The sequence below is a fragment of the Carcharhinus amblyrhynchos genome, chromosome 26, assembly GCF_965287045.1.
Source record: "Carcharhinus amblyrhynchos chromosome 26, sCarAmb.v2.hapA, whole genome shotgun sequence".
Taxonomy (NCBI): Eukaryota; Metazoa; Chordata; class Chondrichthyes; order Carcharhiniformes; family Carcharhinidae; genus Carcharhinus; species Carcharhinus amblyrhynchos.
The window spans coordinates 28288230-28315626 of record NC_137349.1 but is presented as its reverse complement, the minus strand read 5'-3'; the positions used below and the strand labels follow the sequence as shown (position 1 = coordinate 28315626).

Genomic DNA, 27397 nt, shown 5'->3' with positions numbered 1-27397 from the left:
GTTAGTGTGTGCCTAAACTGGACCAGATACTGGGCAAGACGACAGCTCAGTGACTATCGCTGATTGCTGTGCAGACACATGGATTTGGGCCGGTGTCTGTGGGAGTTTGCGCATTCTCCCCGTGCTTGCGTGGGTTTTCTCCGGGTGCTCCGGTTTCCTCCCACACCCCAAAGATGTGCTGTTAGGCTGATTGGCAGGAATAAATTGTCCGTAAATCAGATTCCCTCAATCTGGATGGCCATAAAACATTAGACAGGGGTCATGGGTGGAGAGGGGGACTGGTGGTGTTGAGATGGTGGCACGGGCTCGTTGGGCCGAAGGGCCTGTTTCCTGGGCTGATTTTGTTCTTTGTTCTTTGTCAGGGAAATGAGCTAGGATAAAATGCATTGGATTATGGGGACAGGGCCTGGGTGGGATTGTGGTCAGTGTAGATTCAATGCCCTCCTTCTGCACTGTAGATTCTATGATTCTGTGACATTTTATCTAGATTAACCTGCATCTAGAAGGTGTAGAGTGAGGACTGTCAAGAATGAAGACAAAATTGTGTTAGGCTGTTTAACTTGAGAAAAGATTGATTTATCTTCCGTTTTTGTTTGTGGTAGCTGTAAAAAATTAAGTTACATTTTAACTCTTAAATTAGTAAACTTAAAATGTTGGAAAACCAGTTACACTTCTCTGAGGTACATTAATGAACTTGTTGTTATTGTTGTCATAGTATCCTTTTCTGTAATGAAAATATTTCTTAGTGTATGAGGACTGAATGTACATTCTTCTGAAAAAAACACTAACTAAATACTCCCATTAATAAATGCCCTTTAAGCAATTTCGTCCTTGGCTTTTTCACTTACCGATCCATATTCCAAGACTAACAGCCATAGCGACCCGGGGCGTTCTCTGTCTCAAGGATCTGAGTGGATATACTGTTACATACCACCTGTCTACGCTCATTGCAGTCAACGTAACACATGTTGCTTGTACTGATACCTGCAATGACACAGTTGAAAAACAGAAAATATTTATACCAATGGGTCTAAGATGTGAACTGTGCAATGCTGAGCGAATAAAGGCAGTGAGTGAATGAGTCTAAACAAACTTGAATGGTAATCATTTGTCCAAACCCATAATTCAGTACTGCATCCAAAATTTACAATCCCCAAATCTGGAATTACAGCTCTCATCAGCATTGGCTCTTGGAGCAACACAACTACGAGTAGCAGCAGGCACAAGGGATGCTATCAAGGGGCAGATTAGGAAACAGAGTGGCTGTTCCTAATAAATTAACTTTGTGCCTTCCTGGGGGTGTCTTGACCTCAAGAATTGAGAGTTGCTGGGCATAATTCTATGACCTCCCCGTGGAGTCTTTCTCATCTTTGGCTTGCTGCAGGATCTTCTGGTCCCACCACTGTCAATGGGATTGCCCATTGACTCCATCCCATGCCATCGGGAAACCTACAGCGAGGGTGCTCTGTTGACAGAACCAAAGATCCTGCTGGTGTGAACAGCCAGAAAGTTCCAGGCATTGTCTATGGAATGTAAAACTAACTACTCTGCAGCCTCTGTAGAAAAAGGTCTCCATCATTTCCAGCAAGAGGCTGATCACACCAGAAATCCAGTGCTTGTAAATGGCACCAGTTGTGAAAACCGGCCTGAAATCATCTTGCAAGTGGGAAGGTGATGTATATGGTATTGAAAGTTTGTTCACAGAGGTGAGCTTTATAGACTGCCTTAAAGAAGGAGAGTAATTTGGAGATATGCATGGGGTTAGTGAAGGAAATCCAAAACATAAGGTCACATCTTTGGTGGGGCCAGACTAATATAACCAAAACATAGTGGGGATATTCCGCTCCTGTCCTTCTTCGGTGGGGTTGGCGACAGGTATGTAAAATCTCACAAGAGCCCCAAATCTATGTTGACTTAAAAGCGTGACACAATTGTCCCCATGCCTGCTAGTGACCTAATAGGGATCCCAATGTTCAACATTGGAAGCATCATTATATTGTATTTACAAGTCAAATCAGGCCTCTATGCTTGGATCATCGCGCCCCCATAAGAAGATCTATTTACATCGGCAAAACAGCATGAGTTACGATTGGTTTCCCATGACATGAATCTGGTGGGCAGACCTCCTAGAGGAGCTCATGTTAGTGCATCATTCAGGAAGGAGAGGGTGGTGCCCGAGGACTACTCAGGCACTATCTCCTGGTGACGCCTGGGCACTGTCCCAGCTTTGGCAGGGCCAGTGTGATCATTCCTCCTAATCTGCATGGAATGTCCTTCATTCTGGTATAGTCCAATTGAAGGAATTAGCATGTTGCTATTTTTGGTGGCCAGGTCTGGATGCTCAGATCAGAGGAGAAGTGGGACAGTGTCAATCCTGCACACGAATAAGAAATATACCACCATTGTCTCGTTTATGCTCTAAAATGCCATGCAACAATTGCATGTAGATTTTGTTGGTCTGTTTGAAGGTTACATGTTCTTTGTCATAATTGATGCAGAGTCCAAAAGACCAGAAGTTGCTATCATGAGATCTATTACACATGAACAAACCTTTGAAGAACTGGACAAAAGTTTTGTAAGATTTGGTAAACCAGAACAGATTGTTAGCGATAATGGTTCACGGTTTATTTCACAAGAGTTGGAAGATTCTCTCAAAGTAAATGGTTTTCAGCATATCAAATCCACACCTTATCATCCGTCTACTAGTGAATTAGCTGAAAGATTTGTACAATCCTTTAAACATTTTTAAAAGCTTCAAAACAGCAAGTTTCATTATCATTTGGTGTGAATAGTTTTTTGGAATCTTATAGAAACACTGTTCTTGTGACGATCGAAAGTTCATCTATGTTCCTATTCTTAGACAAAAAGTTGAAAACTGTAACAACTGAGTAAGAATCATCCAGACTTGAAACATTAGCTCTGTTCTCTCTCCAAAGACGCTGTCAGACCGGCTGAGATTTTCCAGCATTTTCTGCTTTTATTTCAGATTCCAGCATCCGCAGTAATTTTGTCATCTTAAGTTGAGAACTATGTTTAATTTGTTATTAACTTCAAAAACATCAGAGATAGTAGAGAGTCAACAGCAATCTCAAGTTGATTGACAAGACGTGAAAGTAAAACAACACTCATTTCGACAAGGAGATTGAGCAGGTAATTGTGCCACAACTGAGAAATGGGTACCAGCCATAGTTTTAGCAAACCAAAAGAGAAAATGCTGGAAAATCTCAGCAGACTGCATTGGTAAGAAGAGAAAAGAGCTGATCTTTTGCTTCCAGATGACCCTTCATCAAAGCATATAGTTTTAGCAAAAACAGGTCCAATTTCTTACATGGTTCAAAGTGTGGAGATGCTGGGATGGGCACAGTAATAAGTCTCACCATGCCAAGTTAAAGTCCAACAGGTTTATTTGGTATCATGATGAAGTGCTCCAAAAACTCGTGATACCAAATAAATTGGACTTTAATTTGGTGTTGTGAGACTTCTTACCATGGTTCAAAGTGAAGGTGAACTAGTTTGACAATTGTTTTACCCATTGTTGTTATCTGAAAATTATTTTTCAGAATCATCTCCGAAAGTAACAAATTCTTTAGTCCCTTTAGTGAGTGAATACTTCTACAGAAGACTTTGTTGAATCTGAGTCGTCTGATGACTTTGTATTTGTTCCTTTATCACTTGAGAATGATGTAGAATTAGTTCTAAGAGTAGAAGTATTTACGGAAGTTCCAAATCATATTTCTAGGGTCAAGGACAGCCAAATTCCAGAACATCATGTGCAACCAAAGAGAAATAGCCATCTTCCTGATGACTTTCTTATTGAATAATAATGCATATTACTGTATCTAGAATATGTATAACATTGTAGTAATTTGTTGTCATGACGGTAGAAGTAAAGGGGGAGGGTTGTTATATATTTAAATAGATGCATGATTGCTTTAAGAGAGGTCACATGATTTGATGGTGCTGTCATTAGGTTGTTTCAGAGGTTCCTACTTTTAGTTTCAGTTTTTACTCTGTACAGGCCAGAGCTCCTAGAATAAATATGTTGTTGCTGGGTTGAATCTAAGTGTAGATCGGGTGCAATTTTCCCACCTGCTGCACTGCTTGAGTAGTGCAGTGGTCCGGGAAATGTCAGTGGGGGGCCTGTAGCAGGGGTTGCAACTGGCGTCCAGCTGACTGCTTTTTTAAACGTAATTGGAAATCAGCGCTAGGCTGATTACAATGTAGAAATCTCAATTTCTATCTCATTAGCGAGCCTGGGACTATATCATCCAGGCTTGCTAATGTTTGTCCCCCTCTCCCCCACCAGGAGAGGTTGCCACCAGTGAGAATTAAAGCTGGTCCCCATCCCAGATGTGACCATCTCGCTACTGGGGCAAAGGTTATTGAAGCCGCTCCATGAGGTCAGGGGTAGAGGGGTTGACCCTTGGTCAGTGCCAGCCCGGCACCCTGGTAGTGCCCACTGGGCACCCTGGCACTGGCCACTGGGCAGTGCCAAAGGGTTGGAGCCTGAGGGGTGTAGGCCTGATCAGTGGTGGGGGGGGAGACCCACTCTACATAATGGATTGGTGGGTGAGGGAGGAGGCAACAAGGGTTGTCCGTGGGAAGGGGATCTTGGGGCTGGCCATGGTGGGGGAGTTGGGGAGGCCGGCGATCATGAGGGTTCAGGGAAGCTGGCAATCGGTGGGGGTGGGAGGGTGGAAGATGACATTGGGAAACCAGCGATTGAGGTGGGGGATTGGGAGATGACATCAGGGGGCCAGCAATCGGGAGGCCAGTGATGGGAGTGTCCTGTGTCATGCACCAATCTCCTTACTGACAGATGGGCACATGCACAGTGGTCTGTTCAGTGCACTGATGCCATCCAGCCTCTCAGGTGGGATTAGGCCCCTCCTCCCTTATCAGAGTGAATCCCCCAGCAGACTCTGTGAAGCACAAGCTGCTGGAAATTCATTCAACTGAGTACGCCCAAAAAACGGCTGGAATGTCGCCTGTTTTCCCGCCCATTGGACACACAATTTTTTTCTGGGAAAACCCTCCCCACATCTTTTCCTTTCGTTTAAAACCCATGACCCCTAACTTAGTTGGCATAAGGTGGTATGTAGGGTAGGAGGAGCCATGGTGCTGTGTCAGGGGCATGAAGAGGCATGGGTTGACATGGATGAGGCATGGGGGTGAAGGTGGTGGTGTGGGCTAGAGGACTGATTTTTGTTTTATTTCTTTTTTTACAACTGGAATGAAGTTCTGGATCGTCAAACAGGCCTTTTCGCAAAGTCCACTTTGCACCACACAATCCCTGCAACTGCCTCCAAACTCTTTCTGGAAACAGAAAGCCTAACTCCTGTTGGAACAAAATTCAAACCATTCAGAGCACTTTCCCCCAAGTGAGGTTTGTAGAGTTGAAAATTTTCCCATTTCTCACTCTCGATTCAGGAGTGAAAATTTGGGGTCAATGCATCTTCACAGCTCCACTGAAGGGATAAAATATTCTACAAAATTAGCAGGTTTCTCACATATTCGCTTTACTACCAAAGAGGAAACCCTTATATGTTAGTCAACAGTGTATTCATCTGTCCCCCTGGTGGATTGAGGAACTCATATCCAAACTTAGTTCTAACCAAGTCACTGATAACAATTAAATCCATGTTTCTCCCATTTGCCAGGAATATACATATTACTTATGTGTACCATGACAGTGAATATTGATAGAGCTCTTCAATCATGGTGGGCATCAAAAGAAAGCCCAACCCTCTCCTCATCTAACATCCTCTTTGTAGCTGGTGATTGCAAGATAAAGATCTGAAGTAGGACCGGTTAGTTAATTTTTCCCTCCTTATTCAGGAAAATTGTAGTTACCACAGTACTACTTCACTGAGGTCAGCTAGATCTTAAATTTTCCTTCTCCATATGTTTCAGCTGTTCACTGATTCAGTGGGAAAATTACTACAGCTATTTTCATTGGTCTCTATCCAGTGCTGTTCTCCAGATAAGCTGTAGAGGATGCTGTTGCAATGCGCATAGGTCTTCCTTTCACAAATCCAACTGAGGTTAGAAACTATGGAATAGAGTTCACAACCTATTGATTTGAGAATCGCTATACTCTGGGCTTGATTATCGTTCCACGAAAGGCTGGAATTACAAATAAAAGACAAGCCACAAGATCTTTTAGAGCATAAGTATGCTGTATTTGTGAAAATTAAATGGACAGTATTAACTAATTACATTTGCTGATGACACCAAGATTGGTGGAGTAGTGGATGAGGTGGAGGGCTCTTGCAGGCTTCAAAGAGGAATTGATAGGATGCAGAGCTAGGTCAAAAAGTGGCAGATGGAATTTAACCCTGATAAGTGCGAGGTGATTCATTTTGGTAGGACAAACTTGAATGCGGATTACAGGGTCAACGGCAGGGTTCTGAGGAATGTGGAGGAACAGAGAGATCTTGGAGTTCATATCCACAGATCTCTGAAGGTTGCCACTCAAGCGGATAGAGCCATGAAGAAGGCTTATAATGTGTTAGCGTTTATTAACAGGGGTTTGAGTTTAAGAGCCGTGGGGTTATGAGGCAACTATACCAGACGATGGTGAGACTACATTTGGAATATTGTGTTCAGTTCTGATCACCTCACTGTAAGAAGGATGTGGAAGCATTGGAGAGAGTGCAGAGGAGATTTATCAGGATGCTGCCTGGTTTGGAGGGTAGGTCTTATGAGGAAAGGTTGAGGGAGCTGGGATTTTTCTCTATAGAGTGGAGGAGGAGGAGAGACGACTTAATAGAGGTTTATAAGTTGATGAGGGGGATAGATAGAGTGAACGTGCAGAGACTATTTCCTCGGGTAGATGTAGCTGTTACTAGTGGACATAACTATAAGGTTCATGGTAGGAGATATAGGAAGGATGTCAGAGGTAGGTTCTTCACTCAGAGTGTGGTTGGGGTGTGGAATGGATTGCCTGCTGTGATAGTGGAGTCGGACACTTTAGGAACTTTCAAGTGGTTATTGGATAGGCACATGAAGCACACCAGAATGGTAGGGAGTGGGATAGCTTGATCTTGGGTTTGGACATAGCTCGGCACAACATTGAGGGCCGAAGGGCCTGTACTGTGCTGTACTGCTCTATGTTCTATATGTATGCTTCACGTCGATCTCTTTTATAGATCATTTGGATTCCGTAAAGTACAGTCTAATTTCTCAGGGTCTGTTCCTCACAGTTGCTCATAAAAAATGTGACACATATAAAGCAAAGCAGTTGAACAGATTAAAAGTTGATTATCACATTACTCAATTTATATGATTATGTTGGTAGCTGGCCCCATGTATACCATGACATCTACTGAAGACTTATCTAGTCATCCAGATTCTTGTCTTTCTCTTTAGGTCTGTTGGTTAAATTTCAGATACTATTACATTGTTGGCAGATACTCCAGCAATATGTTCACAAAATTACAATTTGGACAGCAATTAATTAGTTCTGGAAAATTAAGTGAGATGAGTAATTAGCCATTTCCTAGCATCTTTAGATAAATAAAAAGTTTTGCTAAGCCCAGGTGTGTCCATAGCCTAAAAAACCTCCTTGCAATTGGTTATGTCAAAAATAAACAAGTTCATTAAAGAATACTTCATGCCAAAATATTCTAAATGTGATCAAGGTAGAAATTTTCTGAAGCAGTAAAGAATTGAACTTAGTCCAGATGCAGGGATCCTGCCAGCAAGCCAAAAAGTGGGGACAGAGAGGTGACACCCCTCCTTTCCGTTACTGAATAGGACCAGGGGCTGCACTTTGTCAGCAGCAGCCAATTAAACCTCTGTTAAGGATAACTGCCCATTCTCAAGATCTCTTGACCAAGGGCTAACATCTCAGCAGCACCACTGAAGGAGATGGCCAACGCTGGGGCTGCACCTGGAGAAGGAAGTTCCAGCAATGAATGTGCGTCTCACAGTCTGATAAGCGGCCTCTGGGGCAGTCTGGAGCCATCAGGCAGGACCAGTCAGGGGGTGTGGGGAGTATGTTGATGAGGGCAGGTGTCATGGCACCCTTCCTCCCACAGGGATGGCCATTGATTCTGAGAGTGGACCAGAAGGTAGGAGAGCTGTAAAATGGCGAAGGCAGGCAATGAACATAAGAAATAGGAGCAGGAGTAGGCCAACTAGCCCTTCGAGCCTGCCCCGCCATTCAATAAGATCATGGCTGATCTGTGGGGTGGGGGGCAGGGGGGGTGGGGGGGAAATGCCTTTCATCTTTCTGCTGCTATGTCATCTTGCCAGTAGTCAGGAAGGTGGCTAACATCCCTCTTGCCAAGAGGCCAGTTAAGTCTCTGAAGTACCCAAGTAAGGGCCTCTGCTTGTCTCCACTGGCATTTTGTCAGCCATAGGGTGATCTTCTAATTCATGGAGAAAATGAGAAAAAGACCCTGGCAGTTTCCATGTAGGCACCAGAGATGTGGAGAGCCTTCTTTCAGACACTCTTCATTGGCCCGTGAAGGACCCCCTGGTGGGGTGGAGTCAGAGATAGTTAAGGTGCCCAATAGGTGCCCATCCTTAAGATTCTTGAGGCCCTTAAGTGCCCAGTTAAGTGGCAATTAAGCTGCTCAATCTGTCTCCACAGCCATACAATGTTGAACAGTGGTAGGTGGACCAGAGTGCAAAGGTAACTTTTTAGGTCTTCATTGCCGTTCTTCCTGGAGAAGTTTGCAGTTCTGGCAGCAGTCAATACTGATTCTGGCCATGCTGAACTGCTGGTCTCTACAGTGACACTTCCTTCCACTGTTTAGCCTGCCAGCATTGCTATCATTGTGAGAAAGGCTTTTTAAAAGTTTGTCCATTCAGGACCAACTTTCCTTCCAGGGAGTGTGCAATTTACCGTGCAGTGAAATCCAATCCATTATCTGCATACTTGGTGGGTTTTCCAGTGCACCAAGAATTTTCCTACATTCTCCATCTGCAACCTGACCCATCAAAGTCCTAATCTGATTCCTCTGTAGAAGAATGAGGGTACGACCTCACTGTCTAGTCAGCTTGCACCTGCACTATCCTTTCTGACTCCTGTCCACATTTTCCCCAGTGTCTCAGCACAAGCAGATCCCATCTTTATCCTAATCTCTAAAATAGATGCAGGGTCAATAGTTGAGCTGGTGACTGTAACTGTAAGACTGACTGACAGAGTGTCTTGCTCTTCATTGTTTTCTTCTTCTTCCACTCACTGGGAAAGCTCCACTTCTTGAGTATTTGGAAAAGGGACAAGAGTTACATTGTGGTGAGGGCCAAGGACAAAGTAAGAAATTCGTGCTTATGCCATCTGCAGCTTCTATGTTTGAAAACACGAAGAGATGAGACAGGATTGTGTTGAGAACAGGGGAATTAATTCTGTCAATACCTTCATCATTGATCATTTCAGGTTCCACAGTTTTAGATGGTGTGCACCATCTCCTCCATGGGGTTTGAAATATACTTGCATATCTCTTGTTCTTTACTACCAGCTTCTCCCACAAGAAAGAAGGAAGTTGTTCATGAGTGTCCTTTAGGGGCCACAGAAAGAGCATACACATCTCTGTCCCTGTCAGTCTTTGTGTAGCTTACAATTCTTTCTATAATGGCACACCCAACTTTCTGCCACCCAGATTTCCACAATCTGCATGGATTAGCAACAAGGGAGAATTTTTGACACAACAGAAAGAAGTGAATGTTCTGCAATGTGCTTGAGTGATGTGGTTCAGTATCTACCAGAATGTGTGAGATGTGGGTGAGAGTGAAGGCTTGCAAGAGTGTTAAGACTGTGAGGGTGAGGTAAAACATATTAATTGTAGGGTTGTGTACTGATTGCTAGGGATTGCTGATGATGAATTAAGCAATGGATGAGCAGCTGAAGCAATTGGCAGGATATGGCATTTGAAGATGAGGTACTCACCTTGATAAATGAGTTCATTAAACTCTTGCACTCCATTCATGTTGGAAAACATTCCTGGCATTGATCTCTGTCCCTTCTTCCCATGCCTTCTGAGCTTCTGTCTGGAGGACTTCCTGCTCACAACCCCATGCCATATGGATAAAGGGCATGTTTCCTCCTTTCCACCTCTTCTATCAAGACCTCCAATATAGAGTTTGAAAATTTTGTTTTTTGCTGTCTCACATGTTTAACCATTCCTCAAAATATCAGAGCACAGATTCAACTTTCAAATTACTCCCACCGCTTCCTGCAGTCATAAGGCAGCACTTCCTTAAGGGGTTTTGCTGCCTTTAAGTAGTGCCACGCATGCATGTTAATCTTATGTTCTTATGTTCTAACAGCCCCTGTTGATGCATGCAGTTATTGAACTGTATGGGTGACACTGGCTGCACACAGCACAAATGTAAACCACCAAGCAGCAGAAATATACTGTGTTATCTGCCTAACAATGAATGGGCAGAGGTCAACTGTGCATTACAGTTCCCATGGCCAGTTTCAAATATTACTCTTTGGGAGAAAGATTTGCAGCATTGCTGCTCTGAGGAAAATATTTTCAGTAAATAATGCTGTGGAAACATATCAGGGAAATCCAGGAAATTGGAATATTTTCTGTAGATTACAATATGGTTATATATTTTAAACTGTGAGAAAAAGCGAGTCAGATAATTAAGGCATGGACAGAATGACAGAATGGAACTAGTGCATTTGGTATTTAAATGAGCCTAGCAACACTGCAAAAAGATGTTTACTGAAGGCAATAGAGTAAGAATGGGTGCAGAACATGAACAAAATATGAATAGGTTGTTAAGGATTCAAAGGAAAAAATGGAAGGTGTGAAGGAAAGGTGTTGTCAGGAAGATGGATGGAGAAAGTTTTCTTCCCTTCTAACTCTAAAAGCTAAATTAGAGAGTTGAAGGTAATTAAGTTTGCAAGAGCATGTTTCTAAAGAAATTAGGTCAGAGAAGGGAGCGTTCAAAGGAAAATGTATTTAAGAAGATACTGAACTTTTTTTTAGATCTCAGCCAACAACAGGAATAGTTGTTTGTCTCGCAGCAAGTGAGGAAGTCTGATTTGAAAAGCAAGCTGCTGGTTTACCTCAGAAGCAATCCCAAGAGATGTAAAAGCACTGTATGGTAAAGTTACTGACTTTTATAGATCCTAAAATCTAGAAGGTGTTTTGGAACAGATTGGGGAGAGCTGGCTCTGAAGATGGTTAAGTCAAGACAGTTGGAACTGTTTGAATTAGTGATACTGTTTAAAGCCATTGTGTACTTCTATTTTACTTTATTGTTTTTTATTTTATTTCTTAATAAGTATTTATTCTGTTAAAATCATCACAAAGAGCCAGGGACATCACTTTCAAACCTTGCTTCATTTTATATGAATTGCAAACACAGTTGAGGGTAGCTGTTTCAAATTTCCCTTCTGGAATTTGCATAACTTGGCATTTACCATTAGAGATATCCTTAACAATATGATTAATTTTACTTAACACATGTCTGGTTGATGTACTGGAGAATGTCTTACGTACCAGCAGGTTTTGGTTGAGAGCACAGATAGTCCTAAGAAATCATAGCCTAGTTATGAAAACCTATGAGTTTTCCCATGCAGTTACTCTTTATCTTAGCATTAAAAATGCAATGCAGTATTATCCAGTATATTTGTCACTAGAATAATGGGAAATCCAGATGTGGCTAATAGATTAGTAAATAAGATATGATTAATAGACACAATTGTTGCTAGTTCAACTGGATGAAAAGCTGCATCTTACTGTAAACACGTAAAGCAATGTAATTAATGGCATTTTTCAAGTTAAAAATTGGAATTCTAGGAACTTAAAGTAATATTTAATTCTACTGTCAAATAGACTGTCTAGAAAATGGTCTTAGAACCTTACATGGCAACATTTCTGCAGTCATATTTATGTATTTTCTCTGAATGAAATTGTGAACACTGCAGAATTGAAACCATCTTTTCACAGATGGTGAAGCAGAGGTTGTTGATGTAAAAATAACAGCTCTTTTAGGTTGATACTCCACATAAATCTTTTGAGATTGCAGAAGAATCACTGAGGAATAGACATTGTGTAAACAGTGTCTGTCACTGTTCATCACTTAAATAATATACCAAACGTTTCTCTCCAGCATTAAGACAGCTTGCTGAAACATATTAACCACAATGCTGGAAGACAAAATTGAATACTGTATCAACAGTGTGCATAATACTGTACATGACACTTCCTTTGTCTTTATGGTTTTCATACACACGTAATATATATGTATATAATACATATATATAAGTGAGTGAGATAAGAATTCATATCAAATTGACTGATAAGAGTTAGAATCATAATTTGACATCCATTTATTATAAGTCCTTTATTCTTTTGTCAGACTGTTTAACCACCATGTCTGTCAGGATATTAATTAATCATTCCAATACTGACCAACTCATACTAAATAAATTAGCTACTGTGCTCAGTAAGGATTAACAAGACAACAGACACAAAAGGAAAATTAACCAATTGTATGTCACAATTTAATGTGCAGATTTTGTTCAGTGCATGCTAAGCTAGATCTACCACTGTTCGGAAAGGTGCTGAAGGTTCAAAAGGATCTGCTGTTAATCCAAAAGTAGACTAGCAATGGTAGATAAATCATTGTTACTGCATCACACATGTACATATATTCACATATTAATGGGTCAGTTTAACGTTCATTTTCAGTTGTTGGGCTTTAAAACATATTTTTAGCAGCTGCAATTAAGCATAATGTTTAAAATACCTGTATAATTATCTGTTATGATGCATCTTTCCTCTTGTACACCTTCATTCGCTAATAATGGTTTCACAAAGAGGTAGAAGAATAGAATGTATATCACATCAAGCAGACCACTACAGCTCAAAACCGTTCTTATTTTTTCTTTGAGCTGTTTTGAGACTTACTTTAATTGGAAAATTTTACAGTCAGAAACTACTCACAAGAACTAGAATCTCGACAAAGGGTGGAAAAATCTGCTGGTAAACATATTCCATTTAACATTACTGGATTGAAGGATTTAGTAATTGTTATTTTTGTGGTAGTTGTTATTTTTGTAACAAACAAGCTCACTTACATTAGCGGGATTTTCTGGCCGCACTCACCCTTAAGCTGGAAAATTCCACCCGAGGTCAACAGACCTTCCCATGGTCCATCACTTGCCTGCTGCAATTCCCATGACTGGAATATTTCACTTTGGACTCCAGGTTTGGCAGCGGGCACAGAAGTGAGAATGATTTGGGTTGGAAGGGACAGTTGACCAGACTTGATCTTGCTCTGTTCAGCATCATTGGACATGCATCGGTGGAAGCTCACAGATGACGGGGGAGAGCAGAAAGTCACCATCTCCACTGTTACCTCATGGGGTTGAAGATCCAGGTGCCATATTCAAAGGGCACTTGAACAGTCAATTATTTACTACGAGTCAGGAACATCGGTTTGGCTGTTATTCAAAACTCTGCCAAGACCAGAATGTCACAGAGAAGACAACGTATAGTCCCACAGTTCAGCAAAACTTCCCTGCATGCCATCCCCCAGACTGTCCAGGAAAGGTGGAGGTGCTGTTTCCTAGGGATGGCAACAGGAGGCCTTGTTATCTAATCATCCAGTGGTCTGGATGGAGCTCCAGGAGCAGGAGAACCAGCCTCAACCCTCTGAGGATGATATCTCAAAAGCCTCAGAGGATGCACCATCACTGTGTTCACCTGTACCCTCCACCAGCACAGAGACATTCAATTCAGTGGGTGCGCATTCTAGAATAGACTTGGGGTTACAATCCAGTGATCGCATCACTGACACAGGTCCACAGCTGGGAGAGAAGGTGACGCCAAGATCTTTGAGACTTGGAGGATTGCTGGAGATCAGGTCCCCGTTCAATTCCATACAGATGATGAGGTTCTGCACCCAGCCATAAGAAACCTAATGGAGATGCAGAGGCAAGTAAAAAAACAATCAGGCTGAGCTGTCAGAGGCCCTGTGCAAACTGGTCCAAAGGCTGGAGGTGTCCTTTCATGTTCTGTCTGCTGTTGTGGCTATGACACTTGAGCACTTAGCTGTCTCAATGGAAAGAATGGAGGTTGCCCTGGAGATCCGGGTCCAGCAGAATGTACAGTGACTGCCAAATACGCACTCGGACTGGCACTCCATGGATCTTTCTGTGGGTGCAGTGCAGCAATGGCTAAGCAAGAGGGAAACAGAGTTCTCGACCTCTCTCCAGATGCCCCTTCTCCTCCAGGAGTCATTGACTTGCCACCAGAAATTCACAGGGAGGAGGAGTGTGAGCTCGCCAGGTGTTCCCCGGGCTTCAGCCCAGGCCATCCTAAGAACACCCTGTCACTTAACCTCACCGTTACCAGTGACCCCATCACATCCAGCAAGTCAGGCAACCTGTTGCACCCTTAGCAGTAAGAAGTCTCACAACACCAGGTTAAAGTCCAACAGGTTTATTTGGTAGTAAACACCACTAGCTTTTTGGAGCGCTGCTCCTTTGTCAGGTGAGTGGGGAGTTCTGATCACAAACAGGCCATATAAAGGCACACACAGTTTACTGAATACTGATTAGAATGCGAGTCTTTACAGCTAATCATTTAATCAAGTCTTAAAGGTGCAGACAACGTGAGTGGAGATAGCATTAAGCATAGGTTAAAGAGATGTGGATTGTCTCCAGACAGGACAGTAAGTGAGATGTTGCAAGCCCTGGCAAGTCATGGGGGTGACAGATAGTGTGACATGAACCCAAGATCCTGGTTGAGGCCATCCTCATGTGTGCAGAACTTGGCTATCAGTTTCTGCTCAGCAACTCTGTGCTGTCGTATGTCATGAAGGCTGCCTTGGACTGTTCCCTTCCTGTTGGCGAACACTTCAGTGGTCGTGGGTATTTGGCCTCTGATCTTCGGGTAATCGTTCTTCAAGGCAGCCTTCATGATCAGCTATTTACCATTAATATAGATGATCTGGAGGAGGGAACCAAGTGTATGGTGTTGAAATTTGCTGATGACACCAAGATTGGTGGAACAACAAATTGCGCGGAGGGTGTGGAGAGTCTGCAGAAGGATCTAGATAGGCTGGGCGAATGGGCCAAGAACTGGCAAATGGAATTTAATGTTGGCAAGTGCGAGGTGGTCCACTTTGGTAGGAATAATGGTAGGAAGGACTATTACTTACGTGGCGAAAAACTGCAGCAGGCGACGGTGCAGAGGGACCTCGGGGTCCTTGTGCATGAGTCGCAAAAACCCAGCCTGCAGGTGCAGCAGGTGGTCAGGAAGGCTAATGGGATGCTGGCCTTCATAGCGAGGGGGATTGAATATAAAAGTAAGGAGGTCTAGCTGCGGCTGTATAGGGCATTGGTCAGGCCGCAGCTGGAGTACTGTGTGCAGTTTTGGTTGCCGTACTTACGCAAGGATATTTTGGCCTTGGAGGGAGTGCAGAGGAGGTTTACTAGGCTGATACCGGAGTTGAGGGGGTTGAGCTATGAGGAGAGGCTGGATAAACTAGGCTTGTACTCGTTAGAGTTTAGACGAATGAGGGGAGATCTCATTGAGATGTATAAGATGATGAATGGGATGGATAGGATAGAGGTGGAGAGACTCTTCCCGCTCAGAAAGGACAGTAGGACTAGGGGGCACAGCCTCAAGATAAAGGGGGGGCGGTTTAGAACGGAGTTGAGGAGGAACTTCTTCACTCAAAGGGTGGTGAATCTCTGGAATTCTCTGCCCATTGAGGTGGTGGAGGCTGCCTCGCTAAATATTTTTAAGACGCGGGTTGATGGGTTTTTGATAAGAGAGGGGATTAAGGGTTATGGGGAGAGGGCGGGAATGTGGAACTGAGCCACGACAGATCAGCCATGATCTTATTGAATGGCGGGGCAGGCTCGAAGGGCTAGATGACCTACTCCTGCTCCTATTTCTTATGTTCTTATGTTCTTATGATATATGACAGCGCAGAGTTGCTGAGCAGAAACTGATAGCCAAGTTCCGCACACATGAGGACGGCCTCACCCGGGATGTTGGGTTCATGTCACACTATCTGTAACCGTCATGACTTGCCTAGGCTTGCAACATCTCACTTACTGTCCGGTCTGGAGACAATACACATCTCTTTAACCTATGCTTAATGCTATCTCCACTCACATTGTCTGCACCTTTAAGACTTGATTATCTGATTAGCTGTACAGACTCACATTCTAATCAGTATTCTGTAAACTGTGTAAATCTTTATATGCCCTGTTTGTGATCAGAACTCCCCACTCACCTGACGAAGGAGCAGCACTCTGAAAACTAGTGGCATTTACTATCAAATAAACCTGTTGGACTTTAACCTGGTGTTGTGAGACTTCTTACTGTGTTTACCCCAGTCCAACGCCAGCATCTCCACATCACCCTTAGCAGGCCAGTGCCCTCTAGGCCTCGGGCCATCAGAGGATGCCTGCTAAAGTCATCAATCAACAGGGCATCCCAGTCAGCAAGCAGGCTGCCTCCACCTCAGCTGTGGTTGTCAGGGTTGCACTCAGACATAGTAATAGAAAAAGATAGAGAAGTAATGAAGTCACATGGGTGGCATGGACGTACAACCATTCTATAAACTTTTGGCACTTATAAATCTATGTTCATTTTTACAGTTTGGAAGCATCCTGGATTCCATCTTGCTGCTAGTTACTTCAGTGGCCTTGGGCATTTAAGGGTGTGGAATTTGGGCACCCATTAGAGTCCAATAATGAATTCCAATAAATTCAATTCTCTCACAGTATTAATTCCACATGCGCATGTTTAAGCACTGGCCATCATCTGTGAATGTGCAGTAAATATGTCCCAGATGATCATTATCTGCCTTTCCCTACACAACTTGCACTACAAGGAGGATGTTTGGGCTGAAGGAGATATGGGGGATCTAGATATCTCCTCTGATGATGAAAAAGGAGAAGGGGGTGGTGATGATGAGCATCAGGATGTTGCTCAGGCATCTGCAGAGGCTACAAAAAAGGGTACCATGTGGCAGGGAAGTTCATGACAAAATAATATGAAAGCTAGAAGTTTCGAGATTGAGTGAGCTGCTGAGATACTTTGTTTATTATTTGTGTTTCTATCCTCTGCTGGAGCTCCCTGCCATTGAAAATGTGTAACCAAACGGTTAGATAGTGGTGGCACTATATCATTAGCTGGACCTTACACTTATTGTGGGAGCCCTCTCCACTTGCTACTCCCTCTCATTCCCGAAATGAGAGGTGATCAGGCCATCCCTTGCTCCATGGCCAATTCTGGCCATTTCCACTGTCCAACAAACTTCCTCCTCCACCTCAGCATCATCAGGCCCTCTGCACTCCTCAATATCATCTTCATCGAGGATATCTAACACTTGCCCATCTCCTTCCTCCAAGTATGGGTTGTCTCCCCTCTGCAGCACTAGGTTGTGGAGAGCACAGCAGATCACAATAGTGCAGGAGACCTTCTGGGGCCTGTATTGTAGGGCACCCCCTGACCGGTCGAAGCACGAGAATCACATCTTCAACAGTCTGGCTGCCTGCTCCACCAACATGCATGTTGAAACATGAGCGTCATTGTATCGAGTCTCTGCAGGTGTTTATGGCCTCTACACTGGCGACATTAGCCACCTTTGAATGGGTACCCTTTGTCCCCGAGGAGCCAACCCTTCAGCCGCCACTCTCTCCCAAAGACAGCTGGGATTTGCACGATGTAACTGTTAAGGCCAATCCCCGGGAAACAGGCACACACCTGCATGATGCAGATTTTGTGGTCGCAGACGAGTTGGACGTTGAGGAAGTGGAACCTTGCACTTCCCAAATGGTGCTGTTTGCAGCCATGTTGACTTAAGAGCCACCTGGATGTAGAATATCAGACCTTGTGTCTGGGGCATTTCTGCTAACCTGGCAGTGCTAACCTGTGCCAGGGCAGTGCTAGGGGTGGACCCCAGTGGGAGCCTCATGGGGGATAAGTGAGGGGATTGATTAGTCTGTAGTAGTGGCCGAAAGTGAATGTGGGAGCTGGGGATGCCAACGATGGATTGGGGGTGGAGGGGGGTGGGGGTTGAGAGGGCCAATGTTGCGGTGTTGTGGGGCCCAGTATTTGGGAGACCAGCCGTGCAGGAACACTGCAGTTTTGTCGATCTCGGCACTGACAGATTGGCACATGCACAATGACCCATTCAGCGCATATGCTGTCAGCCTTTTCTGTGGGGATAGGCCCCACCCACTGAATTTCAGCAGAATTTGCACAGAGGCACTTTGCAATGCACAGAATGTGGGAGAGTGTTTTTTAAACTTCCACTGAGAAAACAATGTGATTCATTCTAGCTTTTAAGTGAATTCGACACTTAGAATTTTTTTGCGAGAATGGCGTCCAACATTTTATGATTTAAGATGCCGAAAAGTTTGTATCAAGAGCTCTGTTTGAAGAAATGGCTAAAAATAGTTTGTTCTTAGAATAGCGCCTTATGTTTAAACAGACCATGCATTGCTTTAATTGATATATACCAGAAGGAAACCTTTATTTTCTGATAATATGATATGTTAGGAAGTATATTTAACATTTATTCTTAATGGTTTTTACATTTGTGGGTTGGGTTGAAATATGTTGATCAGAAGATGTGACTTTGTTTGTAGGTGCCCTGTATCAAGAGGAAATGCATCATTTGTTTGCAATGGAATTTAAACTGATGGGCCCAAAGAAACAAGAATTGAACTTTAGTCTTCAGTTTACATAGCTCCAGTTACAGACACGGGGTAACATAAGGTGATTTGCATCCTAAGCTAATGGAAGAGGTGAATTTGGACAATTTCCAAATAAGGTAGGAGGAACAATGATACTGGGGGATAAAAGTCAGGAAATCATAGTCTTTGTTGGTACAGTGTTACCATGGTTCTGGAGTATGACACTTCTAGTCACAGTTCAACATCATTCTAAAGAAAGAAAAGAGAAAGACATCAGGTGGAATTTTCTAGACGTTCAGGTCAGTGGGATTTTCTGGTCCAGTGCAGTGAGCTAAGATTTGGCTGAGTGCCAGATTGTCTGCCCTCACTTGCAGTGGGTTGGAAAATTCTGGTCATCATCTTTGCTGGCAACCTCAAGAACTCAAAGAACAAAGAACAACACAGCACGGGAAACAGGCCCTTCGGCCCAATGAGCCCGCGCCAGCATCTTAACAAAATTCCTAAGATCTTGAGAGATAAGAAACCTCAATGCTTTCTTCACTGCTTTGCATGAGTAAGATCTTTCTTAATTTTTTTACTTGACTTATCAATATTAGTTTCTCATACCTTGTTACGTCAAGCATAATTGAGGACCCTTGTGTTAAAAAATACAAGATTGAACTTAAAAGTTTTTAATTAGAAGAGTTTTATACTTCAACCCTCAGCTTTTACACAATTAAGAAACCAACTGTGGTCAATCACACCATGCTACATCAATCAATCTCACTGAAACTCTGGAACTCACGATCTTGCCTTGGAATTCTCTTCAAAATTCACTCCAGCTTGGAGAGCTTCAACAATGGTCAACCTTGCTGGGTTTCAGTCTTGTCTTCTGAGAGCCAGGGGGGAACTTTCCCATCCTGCCCACCGCAGGAATCGTACTGGGCGAAGGTGGGTGGACCATGAAAAGGTCCATGGAACTTGGGCAGGATTTTCCACTTTTGGGGTGAGCACAGCCAGAAACCCCACCTCCCCAGTTTCTCTCAATTCCAAAGTGTGCTGAAACACTAGCTTACAATAACAGGTTTAGCCCTTCGTGCCAAACAGAACACCACTGCTCCAAAAGGGGTCCTTTACCTCAATGGTCCACAGTACAGAGTCACCAGCCTTCAACTGCCATTGTGGATCCTCTGAACTTCTCTCCAACCCACTTCACTTAAAGTCTGCTCCCTGAAACTTTTCTCTAACTTGGAGCCAGTTCCTCTGCTCCTTTCTTTTAACTTAACTGGGACACGTTGCTGTCCCTGTCTTTATCCCTCACCTGGGACACTTGCTTGCTAACTGACTAAAAACCTGACTGCCCATTGACCCATTGGACTGATCTGGTGACCTATTAAAACACTCCAAGAGGGTCCCACCTTTGTTGCTAGGCAGGAATCAAATGTAACATGCAATGAAACATCCTGTACCTTAAATGTTAGAATCTCCATAGCCTGCTAACTAAGCACACAGGGACATAGAAAAGAAATGAATTCATAACAATCCTCACAGATGATAAAAATATAGCACTTAAAGAAAGTTTTTATGTTTTTATGTTGTCTAAGCCATTAGCATGTAGCAGAGGCAGTGATTTTAATGGGAGAATTTTAACTGCATATAGATTGGGGTAAGCAGAAAAGCTTGTGTCACAAAAAAGCAAAATTCTTTAGCTTCTGTAACAATATGCTCCAGAACCAATAATGGGTTAGACTATATTAGATTTAATAAGTAATGAGACAGATTGGTTGACAAGTTAATAATGCATGGAGATTTATCTAATAGTGATTATAATATGACTGATTTCAATGCAGAGTTTCAAAGGCAGAAACACGAGGTGACTACTAAGACTCTAGCTTTAGGAAGGCTGACTTCAACAGGATAAGACAAAGACTGGCCACCCTAAAATGGACAAATCTGTCAATGGGCCAATCAACAGATGGTCAGTGGGAGATGTCCAAGTAAGTTTTTAACATGATACAAGACCAGTTTAAATTCTTATTTGCTCTTTTTGCCAAAACAAAAGAGCCATAAGTAACAAACAAATTTAGGGACAAAAACAAAGGAAAATGCAAAACATTGCACAGATCATGGTGAATGGGAATGATACCAATAACATTAAAAAGGTATCAATAGATAATAAGAGCTACAAAAAAGAATGTCAAAATAAACTTGCAAGAGATATCAAAATCAACAAAAAGGACTTTGCAAAAAAGAGGTGATCTGGCATAATTTGTCCTCCTTGAAAATAGGTAACCGTAAACTGTAAATGCAAAGAAGAAAAAGGCAAACAAGATTGTTAACTGTGAATAATTACTTTGTGTCTGTACCTAAAGTAGAATTTTAGGAAAGCATGCATTAACAGAGCATACTAAGAAAAAATTTATTGAACATGATGCACATGCAGTATGGCTGAACATCTTTATCTTGGTAGCTGATGAATAATCCCAACCAAAAAAAAACCATATGGAAGGGCATTTGCCTCTATCAACACTGCCTGAATACATGACTCTTTATACCAATATTCAATTAATAAATACAGAAAAATAGCTAAGACAGCAATACAGATCCCTATGGGATGCCACTTGTTATGTCCTGTCAATTAGAATTTTTGTCCATTATCCCTCATTTCCACTTCCTGCCACTCAGCCAATTTCCTAACCAGGTCAATAACCTGTCTTCAATTCCATGAGTTTCAAATCTCTTATGAAGGACTTTATCAAATGTCTAAGCAAAAAAACACCATACAATAATGGAAACTATGTGACTGACAAGTTCTTTGGATTTCTGTACCCGACCTGAATATAACAACTGATTTACCGTGTAGAGGAGGAGTTGTCTGAGCTTCAATGGCTGGATTGCCAGGGCATGGGGGCTGAAAATGGCTCATACTTTGTCTCACTCTGTCTGAGAGTAAGCTAGTGGGAGGGAGAATTTTTCAGAGGTGTTAAAAATCCACTGGGTATTCACTGTTTTAAAAAAGCCACTTACATGGTTTAAAAGCTTTTTTATGAGGCTGAATTCTATGTAAAATCAAAATTAGGCTTTTGTCTTAAACAGGCAGAAGTAGCAATAGGATATCTGTCAAAGAAAATGTTTTAAATTTCCAAAGCAACAGAAAAAGCTTCAGAACACTCACAAAAGATTTGTCATTCTGAATTAATTATTGAATTTTTAAAAAAATTACCTTTTAAGCAGAACTCAGTCCTTACCAATCATGGAAGATGAATTTGCATTTTTAAGGTCAGCAAAAACTGGGTCCATTTTACACCCTGTTTGATTATTGTTTGCGCCAAAGCAAGGGATAGTATTTAAAATAAACAACTGATCCATTACCATTCATTCTGTCCTGTGAATACTGCAGCAGCTGTGGCTGAGTGGGAGCACTTTTGCCTTAGAGTCAAGAGATTATGGGTTCATGTGGCAACCAGAGAACTGAGCATGAAATCTAGGCTGTCACTCCAATATGCTAGCAGAGGTGTCATATAACTGGCTGAAACGAGAACCTGAGTTCTGCTTCCCTCTCAAATGGACATAAAAGGTCTCATGACACTATTCAAAGAACAGCAGGAGAGTTCCCCCTGGTGTCCTGGATAATATTTATCCCACAATTGCCATTACTAAAAGACAGACTATCTATCTGATAATTATCACATTACTGTTTGTGGGATTTCACTGTGTGCAATTTGGCTGTTGTGTTAGTACTGTACTTCAGTAATATTTGACTAGAAAGCACTTTGGAACATAGAATCATAGAATCCCTACAATGCAGAAGGAGGCCATTTGACCCATTGAGTCTGGACTGACCACAACCCCACCCAGGCCCTATTCCGTAACCCCATATATTTACCTTGCTAATCCCCTGACAACCTAACTCACACATATATTTGGACTGTGGGAGGAAACCAGAGCACCCGGAGGAAACCCATGCAGACACAGGCAGGATCGCATGCAGACACGTGCAGACTCTGCCCAGACAGTGACCAGATGCTGGAATTGAACCTGGGTCCCTGGCTCTGTGAGACATCAGTGCTAACCAGTGACCACCATGCCACTAAGATTGAAAAGGTTTTTCTCATTTTCTTTCAAAAATTGCAGTCCAAATCTATTGATAAATAGGGCACAATGTCCCCTCCTACAAATTGGATGCAAATATGACGGGTGACAAATTTCCAACTTAAATCATGTGATTAGAGAGAATGCACTTTATTGAAGATAGAGAAATAATCAATTATACCACTCTTACATATCCACTTATCCACTACCATAAACTGATAACATGGCAGCACTGGTAGAAGACTGGTGACAAAGACTGAGGATCTAAAGGTCAACATTTGAACAGGAAAGCTGGAGGCAATCAAGTGTTGGGAAGAATGAGACATAGAATTTTTTTGGGAGAATCCCACCCTAAGTGTTGAATTTGTGTAAAAACTGGAGTAAATCCTGCTGGTTTTTTCAGCAGGACTATCAAAATGAATCTCCTACACACTACGCACCACACCGTGCACGCATTAAAAAGCTGTGGGCAGGGCCTATTCCTGTAGGTGAGGCCGGCAGCATCGCGCTGAGTGGGCCACTGCGCATGTGCCAATCTGTCAGTGCTGGAATTAGCGCTTGTGCAGTGGCCCCACACTGCTGGTCTCCCGATCGCTGGCCAGCCCCATGACCCCCAGGGATTTACTGCCCCATGGGTCCCCCCAAGCCCCGATCGCTGTCTCCCCAGATGTGTCAGGGACAGGCTCGACCCCAGCCCATCTCAATTACCCCTCCATCACCCCCTCAGCTGTCCCAATCTCCTGATTAACCCCTGCCCCTACCCTCCACCCCGCAGTCCCTCCCCCTTCCCCTCCCCTCCTCAGCTTCAACCCCACCCCTATGGCCACCCCCAATTGCTGGCCTCCCTCCCCATCACAGATGAGTGCAGAGTGGGACCAGGACTCTCCACACCTACCGATCGCTACTCCTAGGAGGCTCCCACTAGGTCCCACCCCTCTGGCTCTGCCCTCTTGCACTACCCAATGCCTGGTGGGCAGTGCAAAGTGCCTCCTGGGCATTGCCACTTTGCCCCTTAGGCAGTGCTAGGGGGCCAAGCTGCCCAACTTCCTGGTGATCCTCGATGGGCTTCCTACACTCCAGCAGGATTGGGCCACCAGCTCCCTGCTAGTGTGGAGCTATGATAAATCCCATTGGAGTGAAATACTCCTGGTGGGGGTGGGGGTGGGGGGAGAGGCCCTGGCCTGCTAGTGATATTAAAACGTTTGGAGCTAACAGTGCCAAAAATCTGGCGACTGGAGACTCGCCCAGTGAGAAGCCAACTATGCAACCTCCGCTTGAGTTTCCTGGCCTGCACCGCTGCTGAATTGCCCCCATTGTATGTATGCTTTGGTATAGATTTGATCATAAATTTCTGTTGTCACCTCGAAAGCCAAGGGCTTTTAGATGTTCTGTTATTACTTCTTCTATGGTTGGAGCTTTTCCTGTACTCATCAATTTCAAAGTATTCTTTACCTTTGATATCAAAATATTCGGTTCTTCATTTGGTTCTACATAATTCTGGGACACCGTAGATGAATAAACATATAAAGGACCAACTGAGCATTAGGAAAGAGGCATATAAATATATTAAACATATAGTTAGCAACAGAGGATATGATAAAAGTGAATATGAAGAGATTAGGAGAGAAATCAAAAAACATTGAGTAAGACACAGCGGATTAAGAAGTTAAATTGTCAAGGAACACAAAAATTGAAAATATTTTACAGGCACATCAATAAAAAAGGCTGGGATGGAAATGGGAGAAATATTGAATAATTAATTTGCTTTGGTATTTATCAAGGTGATGGAACAAATAAATATGATATTGAATGATGGGAAGAGTGATGACATAAATACATTTAAAATGGCAATATAAGAACATAAGAACATAAGAAATAGGAGCAGGAGTAGGCCATCCAGCCCTTCGAGCCTGCCCCACCATTCAATAAGATCATCTATCATCATTAAATTTCCCACTATCATTCTTCAGGTTACTATTGACCAGTAAGTGAACTGGACCAGCCGTATTAATACAGCGACAACAAGAGTAGGTCAAAGACTAGGAATACTGTGGTGATTAACTCACTTCCTGACTCCTCAAAGCTCATCAACTATCTACAAGGCACAAGTCAGGAGTGTGATTGAACACACCCCAAAGATGTGCTCTCAGGCTGATTGGTTTACCAAATTGACACTATTCTCCCCTGAATCTGGCTAAGTTAGGGGTTCCATTCGTAGACACGCAGGGTAAAATAGGTGTAGGGTGATGCGGCGGCGCGGGCTCGTTGGGCCGAAGGGCCTGTTTCCCGTGCTGGGTTGTTTTTTGTTCTTTGTTCTTTGTTCTCTCCATTTGTCTGAATATATGCAGCTCCAACAACACTCAATAAGCTCGATACCATCCAGGACAAAGCAGCCCATTTGATTGGCACCCAGATAATGATATGCTGAGGCCCTAAATTATGTCAAGTTTAAGAGGCTCCTTACAATAAAAATAATGCTTTATTGTTCTCACAGAAAGGACACTAAAAATATAAATATGAAGGTGTTTTACATGAATCTGATCAAAGGCAAAAGCATAAAGAATAAATTATAATTTAACTAAAATATGTCTTACAAAATATCCCTTTGCATTATATACTTCCAAATTAAAAAATGTTCATGTTTTCTTAATTACTACACATGAATTTCTTTTATTGACACCAAGTAAAAAGCTGTAACATAAATCAGCAAATTACTAACTGGAAGCAGTAATACAACCTGCAGTGTGTCTGTACATCACATTAGGTAAAACATTTTAAACATTTTATTTCATGGTTTTAGACAGCAAAGTCATTGATGATGTCAATTGATAAGCTATGAGTTTTTCAATACATAAGGTGGCTTTCCTTGGGGCATTGTTGTCCATAGTTCATTTTTGATGTTTTTCAGTCATGAAAATGACTTTTCCTCTGAACATTTGACTCAGAAATAGTTGCAATGTTGTTTCTATATTAAGGAATGTCAACTGAATCTTATCTTGGATGATGACTTGATATAAGCCCTGATGGCTTAAATAACCTTTATCTGCATAAGTTTCCTTAACATAATCATGCAAGTGTTTCATTTCCCCAGTGAGGTTAACATCATAATACAAGGATGTTTTGGCCCTGGAGGGAGTGCAGAGGAGGTTTACTAGGCTGATACCGGAGTTGAGGGGATTGAGCTATGAGGAGAGGCTGAATAAACTAGGCTTGTACTCGTTAGAGTTTAGAAGAATGAGGGGAGATCTCATTGAGACGTATAAGATGATGAATGGGATGGATAGGATAGAGGTGGAGAGACTCTTCCCGCTCAAAAAAGACAGTAGGACTAGGGGGCACAGCCTCAAGATAAAGGGGAGGCGGTTTAGAACGGAGTTGAGGAGGAACTTCTTCACTCAAAGGGTGGTGAATCTCTGGAATTCTCTGCCCGTTGAAGTGGTGGAGGCTGCCTCGCTAAATATTTTTAAGAAGCGGGTTGATGGGTTCTTGATAAGAGAGGGGATTAAGGGTTATGGGGAGAGGGCGGGAAAGTGGAACTGAGCCACGACAGATCAGCCATGATCTTATTGAATGGCGGGGCAGGCTCGAAGGGCTAGATGGCCTACTCCTGCTCCTATTTCTTATGTTCTTATGTTCTTATGTTCTTATGTTCTGCATAGGCTTCTATCAGAAGTTTTGCACTTTCACATAGCACTTCTTCTCCAACATGTAAATGAACTAAAAACAAAAAACTGTTTGCAACTTTTTATATATGATTGCTTTTTTCTTCAAATTTGTTTGAAGTACATCCATCACAGGGATAAAGGAACAAAAGCAGAAAATGCTGGAAAATTTCAGCAGGTCCGACAGTATCTGTGAGACAGCACAGAGTTAATGTTTCAAGTCTGGATGACTCTTCATCAGAGCTGACAAAGCTCGAACAAACGGTCATCCAGACCTGAAACGTTGGGCTCTATTCTATCTCTCAAGATACCGTCAGACCTACTGAGACTTTGCAGCATTTTCTGTTTTTATTTCAGATTCCACCATACTCAGTAATTTGCTCTTATCATAGGGATAAAGAATTTTGCCCAAAATTTGTCTCTTGGAGAAGGCATTAATTGCTTAAATCAGCATTGATTTCTTTTCTAACCCTTTTGTGTTTATTTATGCACTGTAGTCTACATCAGGCAGCTCTCCTTTTGCTTTGAATTCAGTTTCATTAAAACTCTTTTGGGATTCTTCCAAGAAGTGAGAGAGTGATGTGTAAAGTTTTGAAGTTGTACTAAGGGCTATTTGTACAACTTATTGATGGTTTTGAGAAACTGATCTAATGCATAATTCCAAAATTATAACACGAATACAGATTCTAATTCCCTCCTTTTCCTGCTGCAGAATGCCATATTCTTTCCTTGCATCACCTTTTTCACTGTCTCCAGCATGATGATGATTCAAAGCATCAATAATTGAAACTTAACTATCAGCTACAGCTAAAGTAGCCTTTACAAGTGCTTCTCAATTGGTATCAGAGGGATATTTTAGTGGAATCAGGACCCAAAAATGATTTCAGCATCATATGTATGTATTTGTATGCATACCTATTCAATAATGTAGGTATTTACATTGGGCTAAATCTTATCAAAAAAGAATGCTTTGATAAGTAAAGGGGGATGTGCCAGTAAAGTTCGGCGTGCAGCAATTAAGTCATTA

The 27397-nt window shown here is 42.6% G+C and overlaps 1 protein-coding gene across 1 annotated transcript in view; it reads right to left on the bottom strand.

The window, feature by feature from the left end:
• The window catches only part of LOC145358869 (G-protein coupled receptor 54-like), a 47372-nt gene that overhangs the window by 4749 nt on the left and 15226 nt on the right, over positions 1-27397 (bottom strand). The window contains exon 3 of the mRNA XM_080213222.1: positions 849-984. Coding sequence (XP_080069348.1) covers positions 849-984 — 136 coding nt within the window. The remainder of the gene's footprint in view (positions 1-848; positions 985-27397) is intronic.